This window comes from Bactrocera neohumeralis, unplaced genomic scaffold, assembly GCF_024586455.1.
Source record: "Bactrocera neohumeralis isolate Rockhampton unplaced genomic scaffold, APGP_CSIRO_Bneo_wtdbg2-racon-allhic-juicebox.fasta_v2 cluster10, whole genome shotgun sequence".
In the NCBI taxonomy this organism is placed as follows: domain Eukaryota; kingdom Metazoa; phylum Arthropoda; class Insecta; order Diptera; family Tephritidae; genus Bactrocera; species Bactrocera neohumeralis.
This window is the reverse complement of record NW_026089623.1, coordinates 6,062,238-6,085,407: the sequence shown is the minus strand read 5'-3', so window position 1 is coordinate 6,085,407 and position 23,170 is coordinate 6,062,238. Positions and strand designations below refer to the sequence as shown.

At 34.7% G+C, this 23,170-nt stretch overlaps 1 protein-coding gene and 1 long non-coding RNA gene across 9 annotated transcripts in view; one reads left to right on the top strand and one right to left on the bottom strand.

The window, feature by feature from the left end:
* Window positions 1-690: 690 nt before the first annotated feature.
* LOC126764998 (uncharacterized) lies at window positions 691-13,112 on the bottom strand. The gene is made up of 4 exons (XR_007668215.1): window positions 12,512-13,112; window positions 12,273-12,455; window positions 12,069-12,200; window positions 691-1,681 (listed from the first exon to the last, which is right to left on the bottom strand). It is a non-coding gene; the product is annotated as an uncharacterized LOC126764998 (long non-coding RNA).
* Window positions 13,113-18,234: 5,122 nt separating this feature from the next.
* The window catches only part of LOC126764854 (insulin receptor substrate 1), a 256,071-nt gene continuing 251,135 nt past the window's right edge, over window positions 18,235-23,170 (top strand). For 3 of the 8 annotated variants that reach the window (XR_007668109.1, XM_050482474.1, XM_050482469.1), the window contains exon 1: window positions 18,235-18,385. Coding sequence is in view for 4 of the 8 variants with exons in the window: in XM_050482474.1 (XP_050338431.1) it covers window positions 18,374-18,385 (12 nt within the window). In the remaining 4 variants the exon portion in view is untranslated. Of the gene's footprint in view, window positions 18,624-23,170 lie in introns of all 8 variants that reach the window. The other 5 variants (XM_050482470.1, XM_050482475.1, XM_050482472.1 and 2 more) reach the window with 4 other exon arrangements.

The following is a 23,170-nucleotide window of genomic DNA, read 5'->3' as shown; positions in this document are numbered from 1 at the left end:
TCTAAGCCGGACTTCATAAATTTCTCCCTCTTAAATAAAGAAAATTTAAATTACTTAATACCAATAGTTCGAAATTAATTAATTTAAATTATTATTGAATATTAAGGATAAGGAAATTAATGCACTGTTATAAGAATAAAATAAATTCTAAAATTTAAAGGCTATTTTCTAAAAATTAATTAATATAAATGCTAATATTTAAAAGCTTATCTAAAACAATTACCACAATAAAACTTTGTAAAAATAGAAAGAAAAAATAGAACTATTATGTATAAACATGTAAACTTCAAAAAATACTTAAATAATCTGCAACCCATATACCAAAACAGTAATGAAAGAAACTACCCTACAAGACGGGTAAAGTTAGTTAACTAGTCACCGATAGGTTATCAGTAATTAATGCCTTCGGTATCCCATAGGTCACTTTTGTTCTAGGCTCTGGAAAAAAGTAACTATTTCTCCTCTTTCACTACTCGTGGGTGTGATTAGCTTATTCTTTCTCTCACATTGACTTTGCGCAAATGCTACATACATTTTCTTGCTCTAATTTGTAAACTATTTTGGAAAAGTATTCTCTTCGGTTAACAGCGTCCGTTTCATTGGCTATTTGTTTGGTTAGCCATCTTTAATTGCAAATAGTTTGTTTCGTTATAGTTATGGTCATCTGCAGGTTAAAGAAAACCGGTCGATAAGTTATTTGTTTCGCTATTCATTGGTCACAGAAAACTGGTGCAATGGTCATCGTGCCACCTGCTACTGGTTATTTGTTTGGTTATTCAATGGTTACCACTGCCTATCGTAACAGTCATAATTTTCCTTATAAATAAAACAATTATAATTTTTATTTTATTTCTTTTTAATTAATTATTTTTTTGAAGTTTTCATGTTTATACATAACAATTGTATTTTTCCTTTCCATTTTTACAAATTTTCAGATTTAGTTTTAGCTTCTAAATGTCACCATTTATATATATACATTACAGTTTGAATTTTCCTTCTTACAATCATTTTATACAATTTTTTGGTAATTGTTCTAGATTAACTTTTAAATATTAACATATATATACATATGTATATATGTATATACATATACATTACAAACTGAATTTTCTTTCTTACAGTCAATTGTTTCGCAGCATTTAAGTATTTATGGTATTTGGTGTATTAACATTATTTTTTTTTTTTTGTAGAAAGCTTATGTATTGTTTATATATAATTTATATTGTTATACTTTGCAAAATTTACAAATAATTTTTCAAATTAATTTAGAACTATTAGTATTGAGTAAGTTGAATAAATCATTCAAACTCGACTTTGGCTGATTGGTAAAGTTTCACCTATGATTTTTGCCTTTATGGATCCATTCCTCATCACCAGTCACAAACACGCAAAACTTAGTTATTTCTGTTGCGTTCAAACAGCATTTAAACCCTTTGATATGGCTGCCTGAGTGACTCCCAAAGATTCTGTGGGAGTTTCTTATGCACTGCAATCTAAAGCGAGTAAGGCCGCCCAGGACGTTTTTAGTCCATTAAGTCCAAATCACCACTTTTAAATCGTGCACACCACTTTTAGCCCTCAAGCTCAGCTAGTGCATGCTCACCATAAACTTCCACCAAAATAGAGGACTTTCGGCCATATATAATCCAAGTTTTGAAACATTCGAAATAACGGTGAAAAGCTGAAATGAATTTGTTGAACTTGTCTTAAATAGTTAGCTGCTTTTTATGCGATATTTAGTAATCAGACTATTTTATGGTAGTTCTTAATATAGAGAAATCTTTCTACGAAGCACATACAAAAAAGTTTTGATTACAGCTTAGAGAATTAAACAGTTAAATCTTCAAATTTGTTTTCTTTTTGTCTCGAATGTCTGCTGCGCTCCAGCTGGCACTTACCCAAGTAAGGTGTGCAAATTTTTTCACCACCTTGTGTAGGTGATACCGCTTTCAACACAACTACATATGTCTTTATTTATTAAAGTTTGAAAAGCCAACTTTATGAATATCTGATGGTTATTTTTCAGAAACGAAAATTAGTTGGTGAAGTTTTAGTTTGAATGAAAAAACGAAAATTCCTATGTTAAATGTATGGGAACCTAAAAAAGAATAGAATTAAGCTACAGCGCCTGGCTTGAGGGAAGATTTTTTGTTTGTCAATCACTAACATTTGAGGAGATAAGATTTGAAAAAAAAAAATTTTTTGAATGAAGCATCCTACTGTGTGTCGTCTGTGTGGAAAGCACCCAAACAAGCATCTCGTTGGTATTTATTTAAAGCCTCCATACGGTAATCTTTGGAGCAGTATTGAACTTTGTAAATGGGACAACGTGAAAATTGTGGAACTAAGGTGTTATTGAATCATATTCTGGCAAAGGCGCTAAAAATGCATTGTTATTCTTCCAGCGGCGCACATTTTCTACAACTGTTCCTAAAGATCACATACAATGGTAAAAAATAAAGTTAATATCGAAAGCTTTATATAATTTTCTTACTTTTGTTCAGGGTTCTTCCACTGTTTGTTTGAAAAATCTACTTTCTTTTCATGAAATCACTACTACCGAATCTAAACAAATAAAAATAAAATAAAACCATAAATGCTTAGTAATACACATAAAATCGAAAAATTTATATTGATAGCGCTAAAAGTAAAACCTTAGGAAATAAATTAAATAGCAAAGTTAGAAATTTCCGTGTTGTTTGAACAATTAAAAAAAAAAATTATTGTGAAATCAAGCACATCAGGCTTTTTATCTGTAATTAGAAACAATTCAATAAATTTTTTAGGAACAACATATAATCATATACACATAATGTTACATTACTTGACGATAAACCAGCAAATTGGGAAGGGTCGTGTGTCATCTAAAAGCACATAAAACGCACTAAGTAAATTACTAAATAGTTAATTTCGATTGACTTCGCCGGGGCCGGAAATATGGTTATCTGTGGTACTAGATTCCAGCACAAGAAGATACATCAAGCTACCTGGCTGTCTCGACCGATCATGTTGTGATAGACGGAAGACACGTCTCCAGTGTTCTAGACGTGCGTTCGCTCCGAGGTCCTAACATCGACTCGGACGACTATCTTGCTGCAGCCAAGATTCGCATCCGCCTCTGTGCAGCAAAAAACGCACGTCAACAAACAAAAGGAAGGTTCGACGTCGAGAAGCTGCAATCACAACAGACAGCCGAACGATTTGCTACTCGGCTTGCACTCCTGCTTTCTGAGAGCACTCGTCAAAAACTCGATATAAGGGAACTGTGGGATGGCATTTCAAACTCTTTACGTACAGCTGCAACCAAAACCATTCATTTTCGGAAAGTGCAAAAGAACAGGTGGTACGACGAGGAGTGCCGTGCCGCAGCGAAGAGATAACAGACTGCCTACCTCGCAACGTTACGATCGACCACAACACGTGCTCTCGGTATCTAGAGTTGAGGAGGGAAGCGAGACGCATTTGCAGACAGAAAAATAAAGAGGCCGAAATGCGTGAGTACGAAGAGCTTGATAAGCTGACCGACAGAGGTAATGCTCGAAAATTCTACGAAAAGATGCGGCGGCTAACTGAAGGTTTCACGACCGGAGCATACTCTTGTAGAACCCCTAAAAGTGATCTAGTGACCGATACCCAGAGCATACTAAAGTTTTGGAAGGAACACCTCTCCAGCCTGAATGGCAGGGAAAGTACAACGCCAGGAGAAGGCGAACCCTATTCCCAATCGATGACGATGGATCAGACATTCCATTGCCCGACCATAAAGATGTTCGGATATCATTTACCCGTCTGAAGAACAACAAAGCAGCGGTGACCGATGGATTGCCGGATATTCAAACAGTTCCGCGAAGAACTGAGGTGCGCTCTGTCCAATTCACAATAAGGGAGACCCCATAATCTGCGCCAACTACCATGGGATAAGGTTCCTCAACATCGCGTATAAAGTTTTATCGAGCGTATAGTGTATAAGATTAAAGCCCACCGTCAACAAACTGATTGGACCTTATTAGTGTGGCTTTAGACCTGTCAAATAAACAACCGACCAGATATTCAATATATGCCAAATCTTGGAAAAGACCCGTGAAAGGAGAATCGACACACACCACCTCTTCGTCGATTTCAAAGCTGCTTTCGACAGCACGAAAAGGAGCTGCCTCTATGCTGCGATGTCTGAATTTGGTGTCCCCAGGATAACTCTTGCCCACAGGTGCTACTTCGGACTGAGTAGGCAATTGGGAAGCAAAGTCCTCTCTCGACGAATAAAAACCAAACTCTATTCACTCATAATTCCCGCCCTGCTATATGGTGCAGAGGTTTGGACGATGACAACAACTGATAAGTCGACGTTGAGAGTTTTCGAGAGATAAGTTCTGCGAAAGATTTATGGTCCTTTGCGCGTTGGCCACGGCGAATATCGCATTCGATGGAACGATGAGCTGTATGAGATATATGACGACATTGACATAGTTCAGCGAATTAAAAGACTAGGCTACGCTGGCTAGGTCATGTTGTCCGAATGGACAAAAACACCCCAGCTCTGGAAGTATTCAACGCGGTACCCGCCGGGGGAAGCAGAGGAAGAGGAAGATCTCCACTCCGTTGGAAGGACTGGCGCGCTGTTGTTAACTCGGCTATAATCGCGTAAGCAGTGTTTACGCCAATTAAGAAGAAGAAGAAGGTTATTTCGGCATAAGGCAGCCATGTTTACCTGAGTAACAGGTTCACCTAATTTCCGCGCAGCCTTTTTACCAAGGTGTCTAATGCCAGCAGTAAACGCGTATCACAAATTTACTATTCGAATGACCATTTTTTCGATATCACTAATTTTAGAATAGCATCCCCCGATTTCGGGATCAAAATGGGTATGTACGGATAGAGGACTTCTTCCAGATCAAGAAAGTATAGGTATATAGTGGCTGCTGACTTATGGTTTTTGAGATATTTGAATTTAAAGTTCAAAAATTCGACTATTTAAAACGAGTGTTTCTCCGATTTATAATGAATGTTGCACTTAAATTTTTAGCTTTTATATCCGCTAACACTTCACTAATTCGTTTCTAATCATTTATTTTATATTTATATTGCAAAAAGAGCTTTTGTTCAATTATTTTTTTTTACTCATTAAAAAAAGGGTTGCATTCTAACTAATAATAAGTGTTACCTTACGTACATATTTCATAGAACAACTAAAGGAAATAAGGAAAAATGTTGTGGAGGCGAAGTAGTTCGTAGTAAATAGTATTAAATGAATATGTACTTTAAATAACAACTATGTACCTCTTGAAGTTTAAGGTTAAATAACGACTGAATTTATTCAATATGGATAAACATGCCTTTTCAGTTTATAAAAGGATATAACAAAAGAGAATAAAGGAAAGGAATACAGGGTTGATTCCTTTTCTTTATTCTCCTTTGTTATATGCCCAGGTTATATGCCCAGAATCCCATGTGATCGCGAACGACCGGGCGATATACAATAAAAGTATATTTAATTAATTGAAAAAACAATTTGAGGCTTCAGCATAATGGCGGTATAGTAAGAATCGATCGAAATCGAATTATTTGTGAGAATACGCTGAAGGCACTAAATTGTGTCCCACAGACGAGACAAAACTCTCCAAGCGGAAAAATACTGATCAGAAGGCATTAGCGGACATTACGTTGGCGATAGCGCCATCAGAGCTAGGGCTGATTTGATGATTGGATACTACAGTGCAGTACGCACAAAAATAATAGGAGCAGCAGCAGATATTCTTACAAACCACAACACGAAGATGAATTTTTATTCCATAATAAATAGATTGGGTTACACGTTTGCGGACCAAAGGCCACTATATGTCCTTTTAGAGGAAATGGAAAAGATCGTACAAGGAAAAGACCTTAGCCAAATTCTACAGTGAAGTGAACAAAGCGCTTAATTTGGCATTATCAAAAATTGAGATGTCCGGAAACCAAAACAGTGCTTCTATGAAAGACTATGCGAATCAAGAAGCAGTAAGGATTTTCATCCTAGGACTAAGTAGCAAATATACAAGTAGAACATTGCATAGTCATAACTCTAAAAATTTGGAAGCAGCTTACGCAGTAGCTAGTACTATTTACCACGACAATGTGAATCGCCAAATCGGGGTACTTTGCCACACAATTCTCCATTGAATAAGAATCCTCTAAAAACTGAGGCTTCATCATCTACCATAAGGTCTTGTAAAAGTTTGATTGTACGACACCAATAATAGAAGTATTTAGTAAACTAAGCATGTCGAACAAAATTACAATTCATAGAACGGATAACAAATTATTCGCGAACCGATGATCGATCAAAATTAGTTTCTTGTAAGAAAGCTTGTATGCATATCTTTCAAGACATCTTCATAAAATTTAGCACGAAGGCAACGATGCAATCTTCGAAGAAATTTCCAATGTACCAATCTGTAATAAAGAAAGTTTTAGATTAAAAAAATCGCCTTTCTTTCTATGGGTATATTTAAAAGAATTATTCGTAATTAAAGGTTTTATCAAATAAGAGCTTACCAATTGAAACGCCAAAACTAACCACTAAATTGCGTTTTTCTCTGCCTCAGTTATTAATTCTTCTTCTGAAAAAATTGTGTATCGCCTTTTCTCTTTTAACATATTAATATTTCGATAAGCTTGAATGTCGATAGTTTTTCTCTCTCTTACTTACTCTCCCATTCAATTAAAAATTGCAGAAAATGTAACAGTGTAGGTAAACAATGAGTTTGTGAAATATGTAACTTCCGTCTGACAGGATCATGTTAATCGTTTGGTTGGTTACCAAGCAAATGTTAAGGTAACCAAAGAAAATGTTCCGGGAAGTAAACAAAGGACTCCAGGAAAATTTTTTGGGATTTCTTAACACGAAATCTACTGTTTGATTTGTAATATCAAACGTTAAGCTCAAGAAAGAATCATTAAATGATTACCGCTGGTGAAAGAAAAATAAAGACCTTTCTTGAGCTGAGAATATATTCATTCTAATTGTATTTTGATATTTTCATTGCTTATATAAAATTACATACATAACTAAATATATGTGTATGTTTGTATGGATGTTGCTTATTGTTTTGACATATGTTTAGGTAAAACGACAAGGTTTCATTATTTTATTCACAAATTGAAGTCTAATCTTCTTTTATTTTCAGCGTTCACTTGAAGCGACAGATATAGGGATTGTTGCTCCAATCTTTAAAAAACGATGCACTGTTTTGAAAATTTTTGCATCGCAACAATTCAACGCGTCTAAAAAAGTTTTGGATCTCTTTGTTTGATTTAACCAGTTCCTGAAAATATATTCAAAATTTTAGTTAGAAAATATAATCTGAAGAAAAGATTTTTAACCTTTTCCACATTCTAAATTCAGCGCGATCTTCTACATCAGCCGCCCATTGCTTTTCTAAAACACGAACAGTCTCCTGCATCTCAATAACGTCAAGATTTATGCATTTATTTGGCAAAATGTTTTCAATTTTGGAAAGCAGCTCTCGATGTTTTAAAAATCGTTCATTGATTTGGTCCAAAAAACTATCTAAAAACGGTATATAAATTGATCTGCGGTAATATTCTTCCGGTTCGCCTTCATAATTGTCGAGATTAGTTTGCCGTTTCGCCAAACGCGGAATTTTGATTTCTAAATCTAATTCTGCGGCTATTGTTTTAACTGATTCAAAAATTAGTTTAAACGATTGTTCAGAATCCTTACGCATTTCACTAATTTCAGCATACAAATTATTTGCATAAGCAACGCAGCTGCTCAAATCACAGTCTATTTGCTGCAAACATAGGCTTATGTGTTTTAATAATGCAAAAATTGGCTTTAGTACGCACGTACGCACATAATTCATTTGTTCTATTCTCATTCACGCTCTAATCATTAGTGACAAGTGTTGCCGCGAGCTAAAAAAATTAAGTATATGTTGCCAAGCAAAAAAAGTATCAAAAAGTATCAAAAGCACAGCCGTTGTTTTAAAAATTTTCATTTGAAAAACAAATAATAAGTAAAGTTGTGTATCTAATTCAGACCAGTTTTTTCTGGTTGTTTTTATTAAAAATATAGGCATTTTAGTTAAGACACTTAAGTATTTTTTTGCAAATAGCATAATTTTTTTTAATTTAAATTTATTTCACAACAGTTTGCTCATGGAACGAAAACTGAAAGTCATAATAAATGAGTTTTTATTTTTCCTGTATTATGATTAACAATAAACTCTAAAAAAAATAATAGAAACCTTATTGGTGACTTTTCAGTTCAGAACTAATTTTCAAAAGAAGTCCATTTTCGACTCACAATTCCCCTTAAATCTAAAAAAAATCCAGTTCGGCAGCCACATAGTTATAAGGCATCATCTCATTACTCATAACTCATTACTTTGAAGCAAATTAAAAAAATGTCTCTGTCCAGATTATATTTTTCTGGGTTTTTTAATTGGACTACATTCCCACAACTTAAAAACCAAAACTTAATATATTACAATAATATTGTATTTATTACATTTCTTCATTTAAATTTTCATAAGCATCTAGATATTAGCACATAACTACATACATACATATGTAAGTAGAATTCAAATTCAAATCGTGATATTATCATTTATCAGTAAAAAGTGTGCGCGCACTGCTCTATATGTATAGTACATACATATGCATATATGTACGACATTGCCGAACAAATAATGTATACACAAACCAACATACAAATATGCGTACACATGCAAATATGTCACCCGCAAAAACTAAAAACATTGCTTTACAAAGACAACAATGGCGGCAGCAGCGTCACAAGTCAATATGACAGCCAAATAGTCGATGCTCAAATTTGTAGGAAAACACCTAACAACAATATTTTCATTCATGAACGCAAGCGCACTTTCAACAGGCACACTTGCTTCATTCATAAAAAGAAACACCATTACAAACATAAATTCATCACAAATCATAAATTTAACAATTTCTGATATTTGTATGAGAAGGAAAAAGTGACAACCCCGCAAATATAAGTATTCAAATATATTAGAAAAAAATTGACAACATAGTTTGTTTGTCGATTTTCAAGACAAGAAATGTGTCAAAGAAAATATTCAATATTCCTCTGATTTATGTGTACAGTGGATCCCGGTTAAGTAGTACTCCGCTTAAATGAAAATCACCCCTCTTAACTGCCTATATATTGCTGCATCTCATGGTTTGTTTTTTTTAAATACATAGAAATTATTGTTTAAGTACCACTCGATTAAGTATCCGCACTCGCTTATGTGCCATATTAAATTTTTATTTTTAACAAACCACAAAAATCTGTATCTTTGATTGTGGAACATATCCGGGATTGACTGTATTTGTCAAGGAATGTAAAAATTATTGTTACGCGGCTTGCAAAAATCTGCGTCGATATGTATGCAAGCTCACACACAAACATACATTTCTACGCTGGTTTGTTGGCGAAGCTGGTACAACGGCAAGGGAAGCAGTGGCAATTGGCGATCGTTCGTTTGTGTTTTCGGCACAGCTCGGATTTTCTACCAACAACACAATTATGTGAAGCTATGTCGTCGCGTCATTCTTTCGACACATTGACTCTTTGACATGAAAGCAAAAAATATGAGCTTCGCCATTGGTTGTCCGCGTCAACGGAAATTTCGCATGAAGCATTGAATGTATATATTTACATACATTTGTTGCATGTAGACAAATTTACAAACATTATGCGTATGGTTCTTATATTTGTTTATATGCTCACATAATTATTATATGGCAAATGTGCGACCGCTTGGTCTTTTAACATGGTATCGAAAAGTTTATTGACCAAAGCAAATATTTATTTAAGTATGTATGTATATAAATATACATACGTATGTATGTCGTACCAAACCTACATAAAATGCATATTTAGGTAGTAATAAAAATCTTATTGAATTATATATTTGCAACGATTTTATGGAATTCATCATAAAATAGCTCAATTTTAAAATATATAATAATCGACTTTTCGAATGCCAAGAATCGATCCTTAATCGACTTCGACTACTGAAGATCGATTCCGATAAATCGATTATTTTACGAGAATACTCGATTTTGGAGTAAAATCGGAATCGAGTTTACCATCCCTACTGGCAGCCATCGCGTGCACATATAATAACCTCCACACAATAACCACCACAAAAAAAATGATTTTTTTTCCATGAAATTTATATGGAAAATAGAAAATTTTAAATAGGCACCTCTTAATATTAATATTAAGAGCTCAACTTTTGAGTGACTTTTTTTTCACATTTTCGAAAGTTTTTAGCCTGTTTACCGAAGGTTGCCTCAGAATGACACACCCTAATGTACAAACTTATGTGCTTTCATAACAAATATAAGTATGTATGTATAGCGATCTATAATTTATATGCAGCATCGTTTGCGCATAGTAAATAGGCGAATCTGTAAGCGTACATTCCTTAACATTGGAATTATTATTTTTCTCATTTAACACTGAAAATGCTCAATTCTGCTATTTTCGTGTCCCCTGATGTTAAGTGGTGAAACACGCTAATAATTTTCTGTGGTGAAACACGCTCATACAAAACAGTAAATATCCCAAAATTGAAATATCCCTAAATTTTTAACATCGTGAACCTTCTCTATAAATATACGTTCTCTGCTTTAGGTACTTTTAGAGCAATGAAGGGGAACGGAATAATTAGGCGCCATATCCTGGCAGAATAAAAATAAAAATTGAAGTTATTGTGTTAAAGAAAGATAGAAGTGTAAAGTGAGTCAACAATACAATTTACCTAAATTTTTTTATAACAATTAGGTACATACATATATATATTTATCTTTAAAATAGAAAGTAAGTGCCTTAACAAATATAAAAAAATAAATAATTTAATTATTTTTATTCATTTTAGATATTTCCGACTCCATTACTATTCCGTTCTTAAATTTAGACGTTAAAAATTACTTAATACTAGTAGTGCTTAATTAATTAAATTAAAATATTACTGTCGCATTAGCTTACATTTACATATACATATGTACAAATTGTGTGAATATTAAGAATTAGTAAATAAGTATATTTAGTTTTGTAAAATATGCAAAGTATAATAATATAAACTATATGTAAACCATATGTAAGCTTTTTACCAGAAAAGTAATGTTAATAGTAAATACTATACACAAATGTTGCCAAAAAATTTATTGTAAGAAGGAAAGTTCAGTTTGCAATGTATATATGTATACATATAAACATATGTAAATGTTACTATTTAAAAGCTGATTATAAATAATTACCAAAACTTAAAAAAAAAAAATAGATAGGAAAAACATAACTGGAAAGTATAAACATTTAAACTTCAAAAAAAATAAATAAATAAAAAGATATAAAATAAAAAAGTTATTTTATTTATGTGAAAAAGGTATCCGATACGATACGCAGCGGTAAGCAATGAATAACTAAACAACAGTAACCAAACAAATTACCCTACAACACGGGTAATAGTTAAGTAACTGGTCATCGAAGGAAAAAAGTAACAATTTCTCCTCTTTCACTACACGTCGGTGTGATTAGATTTCTCGCTCTCGATCATTGATTTAGCGCATCTGTTTGGTTAGCCATCTTTGACTGAAAATAGTTTGTTTCGTTATTGTTATGGTCACCCTTTTGTTAGAGAGAACTGATCAATAAGTCATTTGTTTCGTTATTCATTGGTCACCACTGCGTATCGTATCAGTCCACTAAAACAATTGAATTTTTTATTGTATATCTTTTTATTTAATTTTGTTTTTGAAGTTTACATGTTTTTACGAAACAGTAATATTTTTCCTTTTTCCTTTCTCCTTTTTCTTTTTCTTTTACAAATTTTCAGTAATTATTTAGAATCAGCTTTTAAATATAATTTACTAATTCTTAATATTCACACACTTTGTACATAATAATAATATTTTAAATTAATTAATCTGGAACTATCGGCAAAATCTAAGATGAATAGAAAGAATTAAACTATTTTTGTATTTAATAGTATATCTAATTATATTTGAAAATTAATAGTATAATTACTAATGGCACTTACCTAAGTGAAGAATGAGCAAATTTCTTCACCAACTTCTATAAGTGCTGCCGCTACAACTGTGATTAATATTGCTTTGAAGTAGGTAAAGTCCAGCTACTTTAGTGTTGAGACATTCGTCAGCGACTTCAACGACTACATATGTATGTACATATGTATACGTGGAAATAATAATACGAAATTTAAATTTAAACTAATTGTTGTTACCTTACATTATCCAACTTTATTGTAAATATCATTAATATATTCGTCAAGCTTTGTCTTATCATCTTGAGGCATTGGTAAATCGCTCACTTTTTTCACTCATTCCGCAAACGGACTCGTCGCAATGCCCTGACTATTTGTGCCATTCATACCCATTAATGTCTTAAAAGCCTCCGCGTTGGTGAACTAAAGGCAAACAATTGAAAATATATTACAAAAATTTTCGGGAGTATTACACTTACAGTAGCTAAATGCTCGTCCGCAAATGTTATACAAAAAGTTGGTCCATCTGTTGTTCAAAGTGTTCACCCAACATTTTGTGATATATTTTTTGTTCTGGATTGAAGTGACTGCAAAAACTGTTCTTTATTTATACATGGCCATTAAACGAACAATTAGCATAATTGTTGCAACCATAGTGTTGTTGGATCGTATTTAGGCAAAGACACTGAAAATACAATGTAATTGGCCAACTGCATACATCAAAATTTCTATCTGCAATTATGAACAATTCAATAAATTTTTAGGAACAACATATAATGAAGCTCTTCCATATACACACAATATTACGTTATTTGACGTCACCAAAGGAGAACCAAACTCTGCGCGACTTTTCGCCAAGGTTCCTAATGCCTGCTGCATTAAACGCGTATCACCAATCAACCATTCGAATGCGCTGTATTTCACACTGAGACTCACCCAAATCGCATATGTTGAATCGTTGCCTGGTATTCCTAGGATCCACGATTTTTTAATAACGCCATTAACTGCATCTTTAAATGTTTCTTATGGAACTAGCCTGTGAATCTGTTACTATTGGTCGCAGATTTGAGTTGATCGCAATTTCGTACATTGGCTGCTAGCAGCATTTGAAAAACTACGCAACTCTCGTAGCATTTCATTTTACTCTTGCTACCGCTCTCACTTTGTCGGGATCCTCAGCATAGCCTTAGCATAACAATGTAAAGTATGTGCTCTACTCTGCTCCGAGTTTTGTTAGGTGAAAAACTATAGCTGCAGCGGGAGCAAAAAATTAAATTCTGCGCTATGCTCTGGCGTAGCGGTAGCAAAAATTTGGGAGCGTTAGCACAGCAGAGCTAATGAAAATTTTCATATGCTACAGCTCCCGCATGTGTTTGTTTTTTTTTTTCATTTTGCTATTTTCTGTTATAATATTTGAATTAATTGAATAATTCAGACAAAAAAATGTTATGCAAATCATTTTGGCACTTGTTGCGTCAAGTGACTTTATAAATCTAAAATCAAATATTTTAAGAAATATATTAATAAAGTGAATTAGATAATAATTGAATAAATTATAATTTTTTTTTATTGTGTAAAATATTTACCATTTTTATATTACCAAAAACATCATCTATTCCAAATGTATTACAATACTCAATTACTATGAATTTTCGAAATTAATTTTAACTACATATACTTTTCCCCTTTTTATATACATTAGGGTGTTTTTTTTTTTGAACTATTAATTTTTTTCAGTCCCGTCACAAAAATTCCTTGGAAATACCCCAAAAAAAAATTCTCTGAAAATTTTAGCCCTAAATATTAACATTAAGAACTGGACCGAGGGATGTTAAAATTTTCCATAGAAAATACACTACAATCCTGATTTTTATTTTTAAATTCCTACAGATCAGAGGTATTTTATGGCATCGCTTTGACTTTAGACGCTATAGCTCTTGGCAGTTATACAAAAAATGCGAATTTCGTGGAAAAATCAGGTTTAGATACCTCGCCGGTGTGAGTTTCGACTTTGTTGCTCTGAGCACTTTTGTAGAGTGAACAATTCTGAGAAACATGCGGGAGCTGTAGCACATGCGGGAGCAATACCACATGACGGGAGCTATAGTACATGAAAATTTTCATTAGCTCTGCTGTGCTACCGCTCCCAATTTTTTGCTACCGCTACGCCAGAGCATAGCGCAGAATTTAATTTTTTGCTCCCGCTCCAGCTACAGTTTTTTACCTAACAAAACTCGGAGCTGAGTAGAGTACATACTTTAAATTGTTATGCTAAGGCTATGCTGTGGCTCCCGACAAAGTGAGAGCGGTAGCAATAATTTTAGAAATTTTGCTGCTACGGAGTAGTAAATGAGAACCCTGGCTGCTAGTACGAGTTATAAGATTTACCGAAGAAATATGTGTAGCTGCAAAAAGTTTAAATAGTATATGATCTATATTTAACACTTCTTCTTCCAATAATTTGGTTTTTCTTGTTCTGAAAATAGTATAATTTTAATTAATAAAATATTTGCAATTTACCTCACGCTCTTCAAACCATTTACGATGCTTCAAATTTTTCTTCGAATGACGATTCAATGACGGCAATTTTTAACGGATTCATTATCAATATGTGCGTTTCATTCTTACATATTAAACAATTTCGTATGATGAATGTTGTTACTCTTACAATAGAACTTTCCATTTCAATACAAAAAGTTACACGTGGATATGTATTAGTATAAGAGTTAAACCTTACCAATGTATTTGTGAATTGGTTACTACCGTCTTGTAGGGTGTTTTCAATAACAGATGGCTATCCAAACAAATAGCTAATGAGAAGGAAGAAGAGTAACAGAGAGTTTTTCAATATAGTTCGCAAAGTACAGCAAGACAATACACGGTTAGTCCGCAAAGTAATAGGACTAATTTTCTTCCGCCGCGACTTTACTTCGGAGCCTGCACACACCGTATGGATTCGATGAGTTGTTCCCGAACACGTGGAGAGACGTTTGATATGATTAATCAGGCCTATCCAGATGTTGCTTAGCAAGAAGTGGTGTGTCGGTAAGACTAGCCCTGTTTGGATGGCCGGGAAGAGGTCGCAGATGAAGACCTGCGACTTCGACAAACACCAACAACGTCGACTAAGTATTCGTTTAATTGCCCAGATGATAAATTTATAAAAATCTGTGGTTCATTACATTGTGACGGAGCACTTGAACATGCGCAAGGTGTGCGCGAAGATGGTCCAAAAATGCTCACAGACGCCCAGAAACTGCGCCTTTAAGCTACCTAAGCAAGGCCGGCAACCCAACGCTTCCGCAGCCACGGTAAAGCTCTGATGCAGCACCCCGAACACTTTTTTGTTTCCTTGCATGAAAAGCCGATGAAAGGCAAACATTTGAGAGGACAAAGGGATCGAAGTATCATGCACCTCGCCTCTCAAGGCTATTCCGGAAAATACCTTCCATGACGCCTTCTACTTTTTCTTCTTTACTGGCGTAGACACCGCTTATGCGATTATAGCCGAGTTAACAACAAAGCGCCAGTTGTTTCTTCTTTTCGCTATGTGACGCCAATTGGATATTCCAAGCGTAGCCAAGTCCTTCTCCACCTGGTCCTTCCAACGGAGTGGAAGTCTTCCTCTTCCTTTGCTGCCCCCGGCGGGTAATGTTTCGAATACTTTCAGACCTGGAGTGTTTTCTTCTATTCGGACAACATGACCTAGCCAGCGTAGCCGCTGTCTCTTAATTGGCTGAACTATGTCAATGTCTTCGAATAACTCATACAGCTCATCGTTCCATCGAATGCGATATTCGCCGTGGCCAACGCACAAAGGACCATAAATCTTTCGCAGAACTTTCATTTCATTGTTGCCATCGTCCAAGGCTCTGCACCATATAACACGACGGGAATAATGAGCGACGTAAAGAGTTTGGTTTTTGTTCGTCAAGAGACGACTTTACTTCTCAATTGCCTTCTTAGTCCGAAGTAGTACCTGTTAGCAAGAGTTATCCTGCGTTGGATTTCCAGGCTGGCATTGTTGGTGGTGTTTACGCTGGTTTCAAGATAGACGAAACAGATAGTTTCAAATAGACTTCAAAGTTATGACTTTTAACAGTGACGTGGGAGCCAATTCGCGAGTGCGACGACTGTTTGTTTGATGCCAGGAAATATTTCGTCCTGTCCTGATTCACTGCCAGACCCATTTGCTTTGCTTCCTTGTCCAGTCTGGAGAAAGCAGAACTAACGGGGCGGGCGTTGAGGCCGATGATATCAATATCATCGGCATACGCCAGCAGCTGTACACTCTTATAAAATATTGTACCTGCTCGATTAAGTTCTGCAGCTCGAATTATTTTCTCCAGCAGCAGATTGAAGTAGGCGCACGATAGGGAATCGCCTTGTCTGAAACCTCGTTTGGTATCGAACGGCTCGGAGAGGTCCTTCCCGATTCTGACGGAGCTTTTCGTGTTACTCAACGTCAGTTTACACAGTCGTATTAGTTTTGCGGGGATACCAAATTCAGACATCGCGGCATAAAGGTAGCTCCTTTTCGTGCTGTCGCAAGCAGCTTTGAAATCGACGAAGAGGTGGTGTGTGTCGATTCTCCTTTCACAGGTCTTTTCCAAAATTTGGCGCTTGTTAATATCTGGTTGGTTGTTGGTTTGCCAGGTCTAAAGCCACACTGATAAGGTCCAATCAGTTTGTTGACGATGGGCTTTAATCTTTCACACAATACGCTCGATAGAACTTTATACGCGATGTTAAGGAGGCTTATCTCACGGGAGTTGGCTCAAATTGTGGGCTCTTCTTTTTTATGGATTGGAGAGAGCACACTTAAATTCCAATCGTTGGAAGCTGATGCATGCTCCTTATCAGTTCTTAATCGCCGTGTTTAAATAGCTCGGTCGGCAATCCATCGGCCACCTCTGCTTTGTTGTTCTTCAGACGGGTAATTGCTATTCGAATTTCTTCATGGTCGGACAATGGAACGTCTTCTCCATCGTCAGCGATTATAGAATCGGGTTCGCCTTCTCCTGTCGTTGTGCGTTCACTGCCATTCCATAATTTTAATATGCTATTGGCATCGGTCACTAGGTCACCTTTGGAGGTCTTGAAACCTTTTAATATCCGGCATATTTTTTCGTAGAATTTTCGAGCATTACTCCTGTCGGCCAGCTTGTCAAGCTGGAGACCTGTCTTCCGTCTATCACAACATGATCGATGTGGTTGGTGGTTTTTTGATCCGGAGACAGCCAGGCGGCTTGATGAATTTTCCTAAAATCTAGTACTACAGATAACCATATTTCGGGGCGCGGGCTAATTTGATCAGCCTCAACGCATTTAGAGATATTTCCTCGTGGAGGCTGAAGTTACCGACTGTTGCGCCATAGATACCTCCCATGCCCACCCTGGCGTTAATGTCGCCAAGCACGATTTTGACATCCTGACGGGGGCAGTTCTCATAAGTGCGCTCCAAGCACTCGTGGAAGGCATCTTTGGTCACATCGTCCTTCTCTTCCGTCGGGGAGTGGGCGCAAATCAGCGATATGTTGAAGAACCTCGCTTTGATGCGGATTGTGGCTAGACGTTCATTCACCGGAGTGAATGATAGTACTCGGCAAGGAGTCTCCGTCCATCACAAATGCCACACCAAACTTGCGCTCCTTTATATGGCCACTGTAGTAAATGCCACATTGACCTACTCGTCTCAGTCCTTGTCCTGTCCATCGCATTTCGCGGACGGCGGTAATATCAGCCTTCACTCTACCGAGGACATTAACCAGCTGGGCAGCGGCACCTTCCCAATTAAAGGGCCGGCCGTGACGTTACGTTACTTTTTTCCTGATGCTACAACAAAACTAACCTATCGCATAACGAATGCACTGATTACTGATAACCTGTTGGTAATTAGTTAGCTAACTTGTATCCGTGTTGTATGTTTCTTTTCCATAAAACTCTTTTACCATGAAATAATAAATTAAATCGATTCTAGGAATTAAAAAGTGTTTGTGTTTCTTTTCATGTGTAGGCTATTGGGAAATTTTTCTATGTTGTCTCGCCCCATTAAAAAAATGTATGTCAGAAGATATTACTGCATATATTGTAAAAAAGAAATCCAGCCAAATTGTAAAAAATTGTGTTCACAGAACCTTTTTGTGGTGGCAGCACTGCCAAGGGAAATGAATTCCACAAATTCCAATAGTGTAGTACGCAGTATACGAGTTTTGTTATTGCTTACAATATGCATATGATTTTTACATTTGGTGTTTGCTTCTGTTTGTCGCGAAATATTAGCGGTTAATAAATTCTTTATTTCTATTTATAACCATAAATATACGAATTGTGTATTTTTTATGCGTAAAAAGGTACGCTTTTATCATGGCAAATTTTTGTTTTGATTTTAAAGTGCAGCTTACATTGTGATTAATGAAGATGTGTGTGGCGTAAATTGTATAAATGTGTTTGATATAATAAATTCGAAAAAAGTTGCACCGATGTGTATCTTGCATTAAATATTAACTATGTATGTAAAATGATGAAATTGCAAACTAAAACAATGGTGGACGAAATATAACATCATTGAATATTTATATGTGGACATAAGTATGTACTTATTAGCTACCTTGTTAATATTCACATATGTATGTGTGTACACATATGCATATACATATAAACATTTATGCTATGCTGTACTGCGCTTTACCCTAACTAAAAAATCTTTAAAAAATGATGCCTACACATTTATTCTATATCAAATAACATTATACCCAGCATAGTATAGGCAAATAATGCAATGCCTTTATTATTGTTGGCATACATATGTATGTATATTCATAAACGGAAGTACATACATATGTTTCATTAGACATCATATTATTATCGGCTGAATACTTCGCAGCAAATGCACATACTTATGTATGTATCTCAAATATATTTGACTAACGATTTCTTTAGGAGACTTCATAGGTACCGGTGAATTATAGAATAACAACCCCCATTTCGGGATTTAAGGGGGTATTCTGGTCTAGACGCATAAATTTTAGGCAATTTTTAAACTAAGATAAAAAAAAATTAAAAACATTTATACTATCAATTTTTTTATATGTTTTTTTATTGGCACGATTCCGATTATGGCACAATTCCGATTTCTTTGGTGCCGCGATTTGAAGGTACCTTTGGAAAGAGGAAGTCCTCCTGATTAAAAAATATATAGGTACCGCAAACGCTTAGTTTTCGAGATATTCGACCTTGAAGTTCCTTAAAATTCCCAAAATTCGAACATTTCAACAAGCTATTTTACCACATTAAACACACTTTACTCACATTTTTCATTTCAATTTAGTTAAATTAAACTATAAACTTTAAAATAAATCCACATTTTACACTTTTAACAGTCTTTTTACCGAAGAAATCTTTATTTTAAAAATTACATTTTACACTCGTTTGAACCTCATTTGTTTACCAAAAATTACGAAGAAATGGAGCGCTGCCATGTGATGACAAGGCAATTCGCTGAAATTCCTTTTTTTCGCAAAAATTCCTCTATTCATGCATATGGATATTTTCTTTTTTAAATTTATTAAGTAAGTAAGTAATATTATATACATGAATTAGTAATATTATATAACAATATTATACATACATATGTATAAGTAATATTATATAATAATGTTACGTAATAAAGTGTAATGTTAAAGTACAGTACGAAAATTCAAATTTAGTTTCAATATGTACGAGTGCATGATAACCGTAAAATATAACCACTTTATATCCAAAACTCATATTTTAAATATAATAATATATATATCGTCACCTAAAATACATACAAACCAATGTATCATAAAAAATAAATTGAAATCGCTGACAGATATAATAACCAAAATGTATAAATTTTATAACGAAAACTTAAATTTTGTTTGAATATTGGATATAAAGTGGTTATATTTTTTGGTTATCATGCACTCATATTGAAACAAAATTTGAGTTTTGGATATAAAGTAGTTATATTTTTTGGTTATTATGCACTCAAACTCATATTTTAAATATAATATATATATATATATCGTCACCTAATATACAAACCAATGTATAATAAAAAATAAATGGAAATCGCTGACAGAAATAATAATCAAAATTTATCAATTTTATAACGAAAACATAAATTTTGTTTGAATATGAGTGCATAATAACCAAAGAATATAACCACTTTCACCACTTTATAACAAAATGTCAATATATTTTTTTATTTTTAACGCAGAAAGGAGTACTACGCGAAAGTACTTTAGTCACCCCGGGTATTCGCTCGGCCAGAGTTATTTTTTTAGAGACCGGCCGAAGGCCGCAAACGCAGAAAGGAGTACTACACGAAAGTACTTTAGTCACCCCGGGTATTCGCTCGGCCAGAGTTATTTGTTTAGAGCGCGGCCGAAGGACGCCAACGCAGAAAGGAGTACTACGTGATAGTACTACAGTCACCCCGGGTATTCGCTCGACCAGGGTTATTTTTTTAAAGCGGGGCCGAAGGCCGCCATTGCAGAAAGGAGTACTACGCGAAAGTATTTAAGTCACCCCGGGTATTCCCTCGACCAAAGTTATTTTTTTAAAGCGCGGCCGAAGGCCGCCAACGCAGAAAGGAGTACTACGCGAAAGTACTACAGTCACCCGTATTTGCTCGACCAGGGTTATTTTTTAAAGCGCGGCCGAAGGCCGCCAACGCAGAAAGGAGTACTACGCGAAAGTACTACAGCCACCCCGGATATTCGCTCGACCAAGGTTATTTTTTTAAAGCGCGGCCGAAGGCCGCCAACGCAGAAAGGAGTACAACGCGAAAGTACTTCAGTCACATAATTACATATTACACATATACATATGTAGAAAGTATTTTTTTATAGTTAATATAGAAAAAAGAATCACGCGAAAAAACAAAAAAAGAAAAATTGTTAAAAATCCTACATATTTGCTGTTTAAGATGTGGCAAGGCTCGTTTTCCTCATAATTGTAAACAATCTAACCTTTTCAACGATGATGTGCTAAGTGAATTTTAAATTAATAAATTTAGGTAAAATATAGCAAAATAAAAGTGAAATGGGAACTTATTTCAATGTTTAGAGTGTATATTTAAATATACAGAGTTAAAAACGTGAAAAAATTTAGTGAAACATAGAGAAATAGGCAATATTACGATTCTTGAGGCGCCGCGATTTGATGGTACCGATGAATAGAGGAGGTCCTCAGGATTAAAAAATATATACGCATATACCGTCCTCAGACCCATAGTTTTCGAGATATTTAACATTTAAGTTCAAAAATTTGTTAAAACAATGCTCGTTATTTCACTATGTTTAACCCACTTTTCACACATTTTTTAATTAATATATATTTAATTACACTGTAGACATTCGTATATATCAAAAATTTATATTAATTGTATATTTTTTAAGAAAATAAATATACTTTAAAACAATTTTGCATATTCGAAGTTTCAAGCGATTTGTGTGTTTACATTTATGACAAATAGCAGTGTTGCCATACTTTGTGTCCTGAATATACATATATCAAAAATTTGTTGAAACTATGAATACCCCGGTGTTCGATCGATGAGGGTTATTTTTTTTTTGAATACAAAAAACATTTGTACCATTTTCTTTATATATGTATGTCAAACAGAAAAATTTTTAATAGTTTTTTTAAAAGACAATATGTGGCAACACTGGTATTTCTCATGACATGTAAAGAAAAACAAAACAAAACAAAATAAGAGTGAATTGCATGTAAAATTGTGGAGCTTTGAAGTGAAATATCTCGAAAACTATGCATCTGAGGACGGTATATGAGCACATATTTTATAATCAAATCGCGGCGCCCCAAGAATCGTAATCGTGCCCAGAAATACCATGTGTCATTAGTGCAAATTTTTGAACTTTTAATCGTGAATATTTTAAAAAATAAAAGTTATTTTTATATTATTTTTGGATATTTCTTCTCTGGAGAAGCTCCCCTATCCGCACATACCCCATTTATACGGAAATTCGGTTTTTTTTTACCCCTCTGCCAAAGTAATCGGAATCGTGCCACGAGGTAAAAAAAACCGAATTTCCGTATAAATGGGGTATGTACGGATAGAGGAGCTTCTCCAGAGGAGGAATATCCAAAAATAATGTAAAAATTACTAATATTTTTTAAAATATTCACGATTAAAAGTTCAAAAATTTGCACTAAGAAAACATGTTATTTCTCTATGTTTCACAAAATTTTTTCACATTTTTTACTTTGTATATTTAAATACACACTCTAAGCTTTGAAATAAGCTTACATTTCACTTTTATTTTGCTATATTTTACCTAAATTTATTAATTTAAAAATTACTTAGCACACTCATCGTTGGAAAGGTTAGATTGTTTACTATTATGAGGAAAACGAGCCTTGCCACATCTTAAACAGTAAATATGTAGGATTTTTAACAATTTTTCTGTGTTTCAAATGCTCAGCGATGCTATTACAATTAAATATCCTCTCAGTTCATTGGCCATAAAAAGAGACGTTTATGTTGATGATTTGTTAACAGGGTCCGAAAATTTTGAGTCTCTAGATCTTTTGAGAAGTGAGGTCATTCAAATATTAAACTCGGCAGATTCAAGTTTTCAAACCACCCTAAATTTTTCGACAGTGATTGCACTGAAAAGTCATTAAGTTTCAATGACAAAAATTCCACTATAACGTTAGGAATCCATTGGTTGCCGAAAGAGGGTTAGTTTCGATTTGTTTTAGATGACAATTTCAATGATCTGCGAGCTACTAAACGAAACATTGTATCAGTTTCTGCACCCTTTTTGTTCGTCTTGGATTACTAGGCCCACTAGTTATGAAAGCAAATATCTTATTGTAAGAGCTTTAGATCCAAAAACTAGATTGGGATGAGTTGATTCCATTGCGCCTTGACACTAGCTGGTAGAGCATTAAAGCCAACCTACTGCAGCTCTCATCAATAAGCATAATGTGGAATGCAACGTTGAGTTGAGTGCCATTTGCCAAATACATGGATTCGCCGACGCCTCACTAAGAGCGTATAGGTGCTGCATATACATACGAAGCCAATCTGCTAGTGGTACTAAATGTATGCTGCTTACTGCAAAGTCTAGAGTGGCTCCACT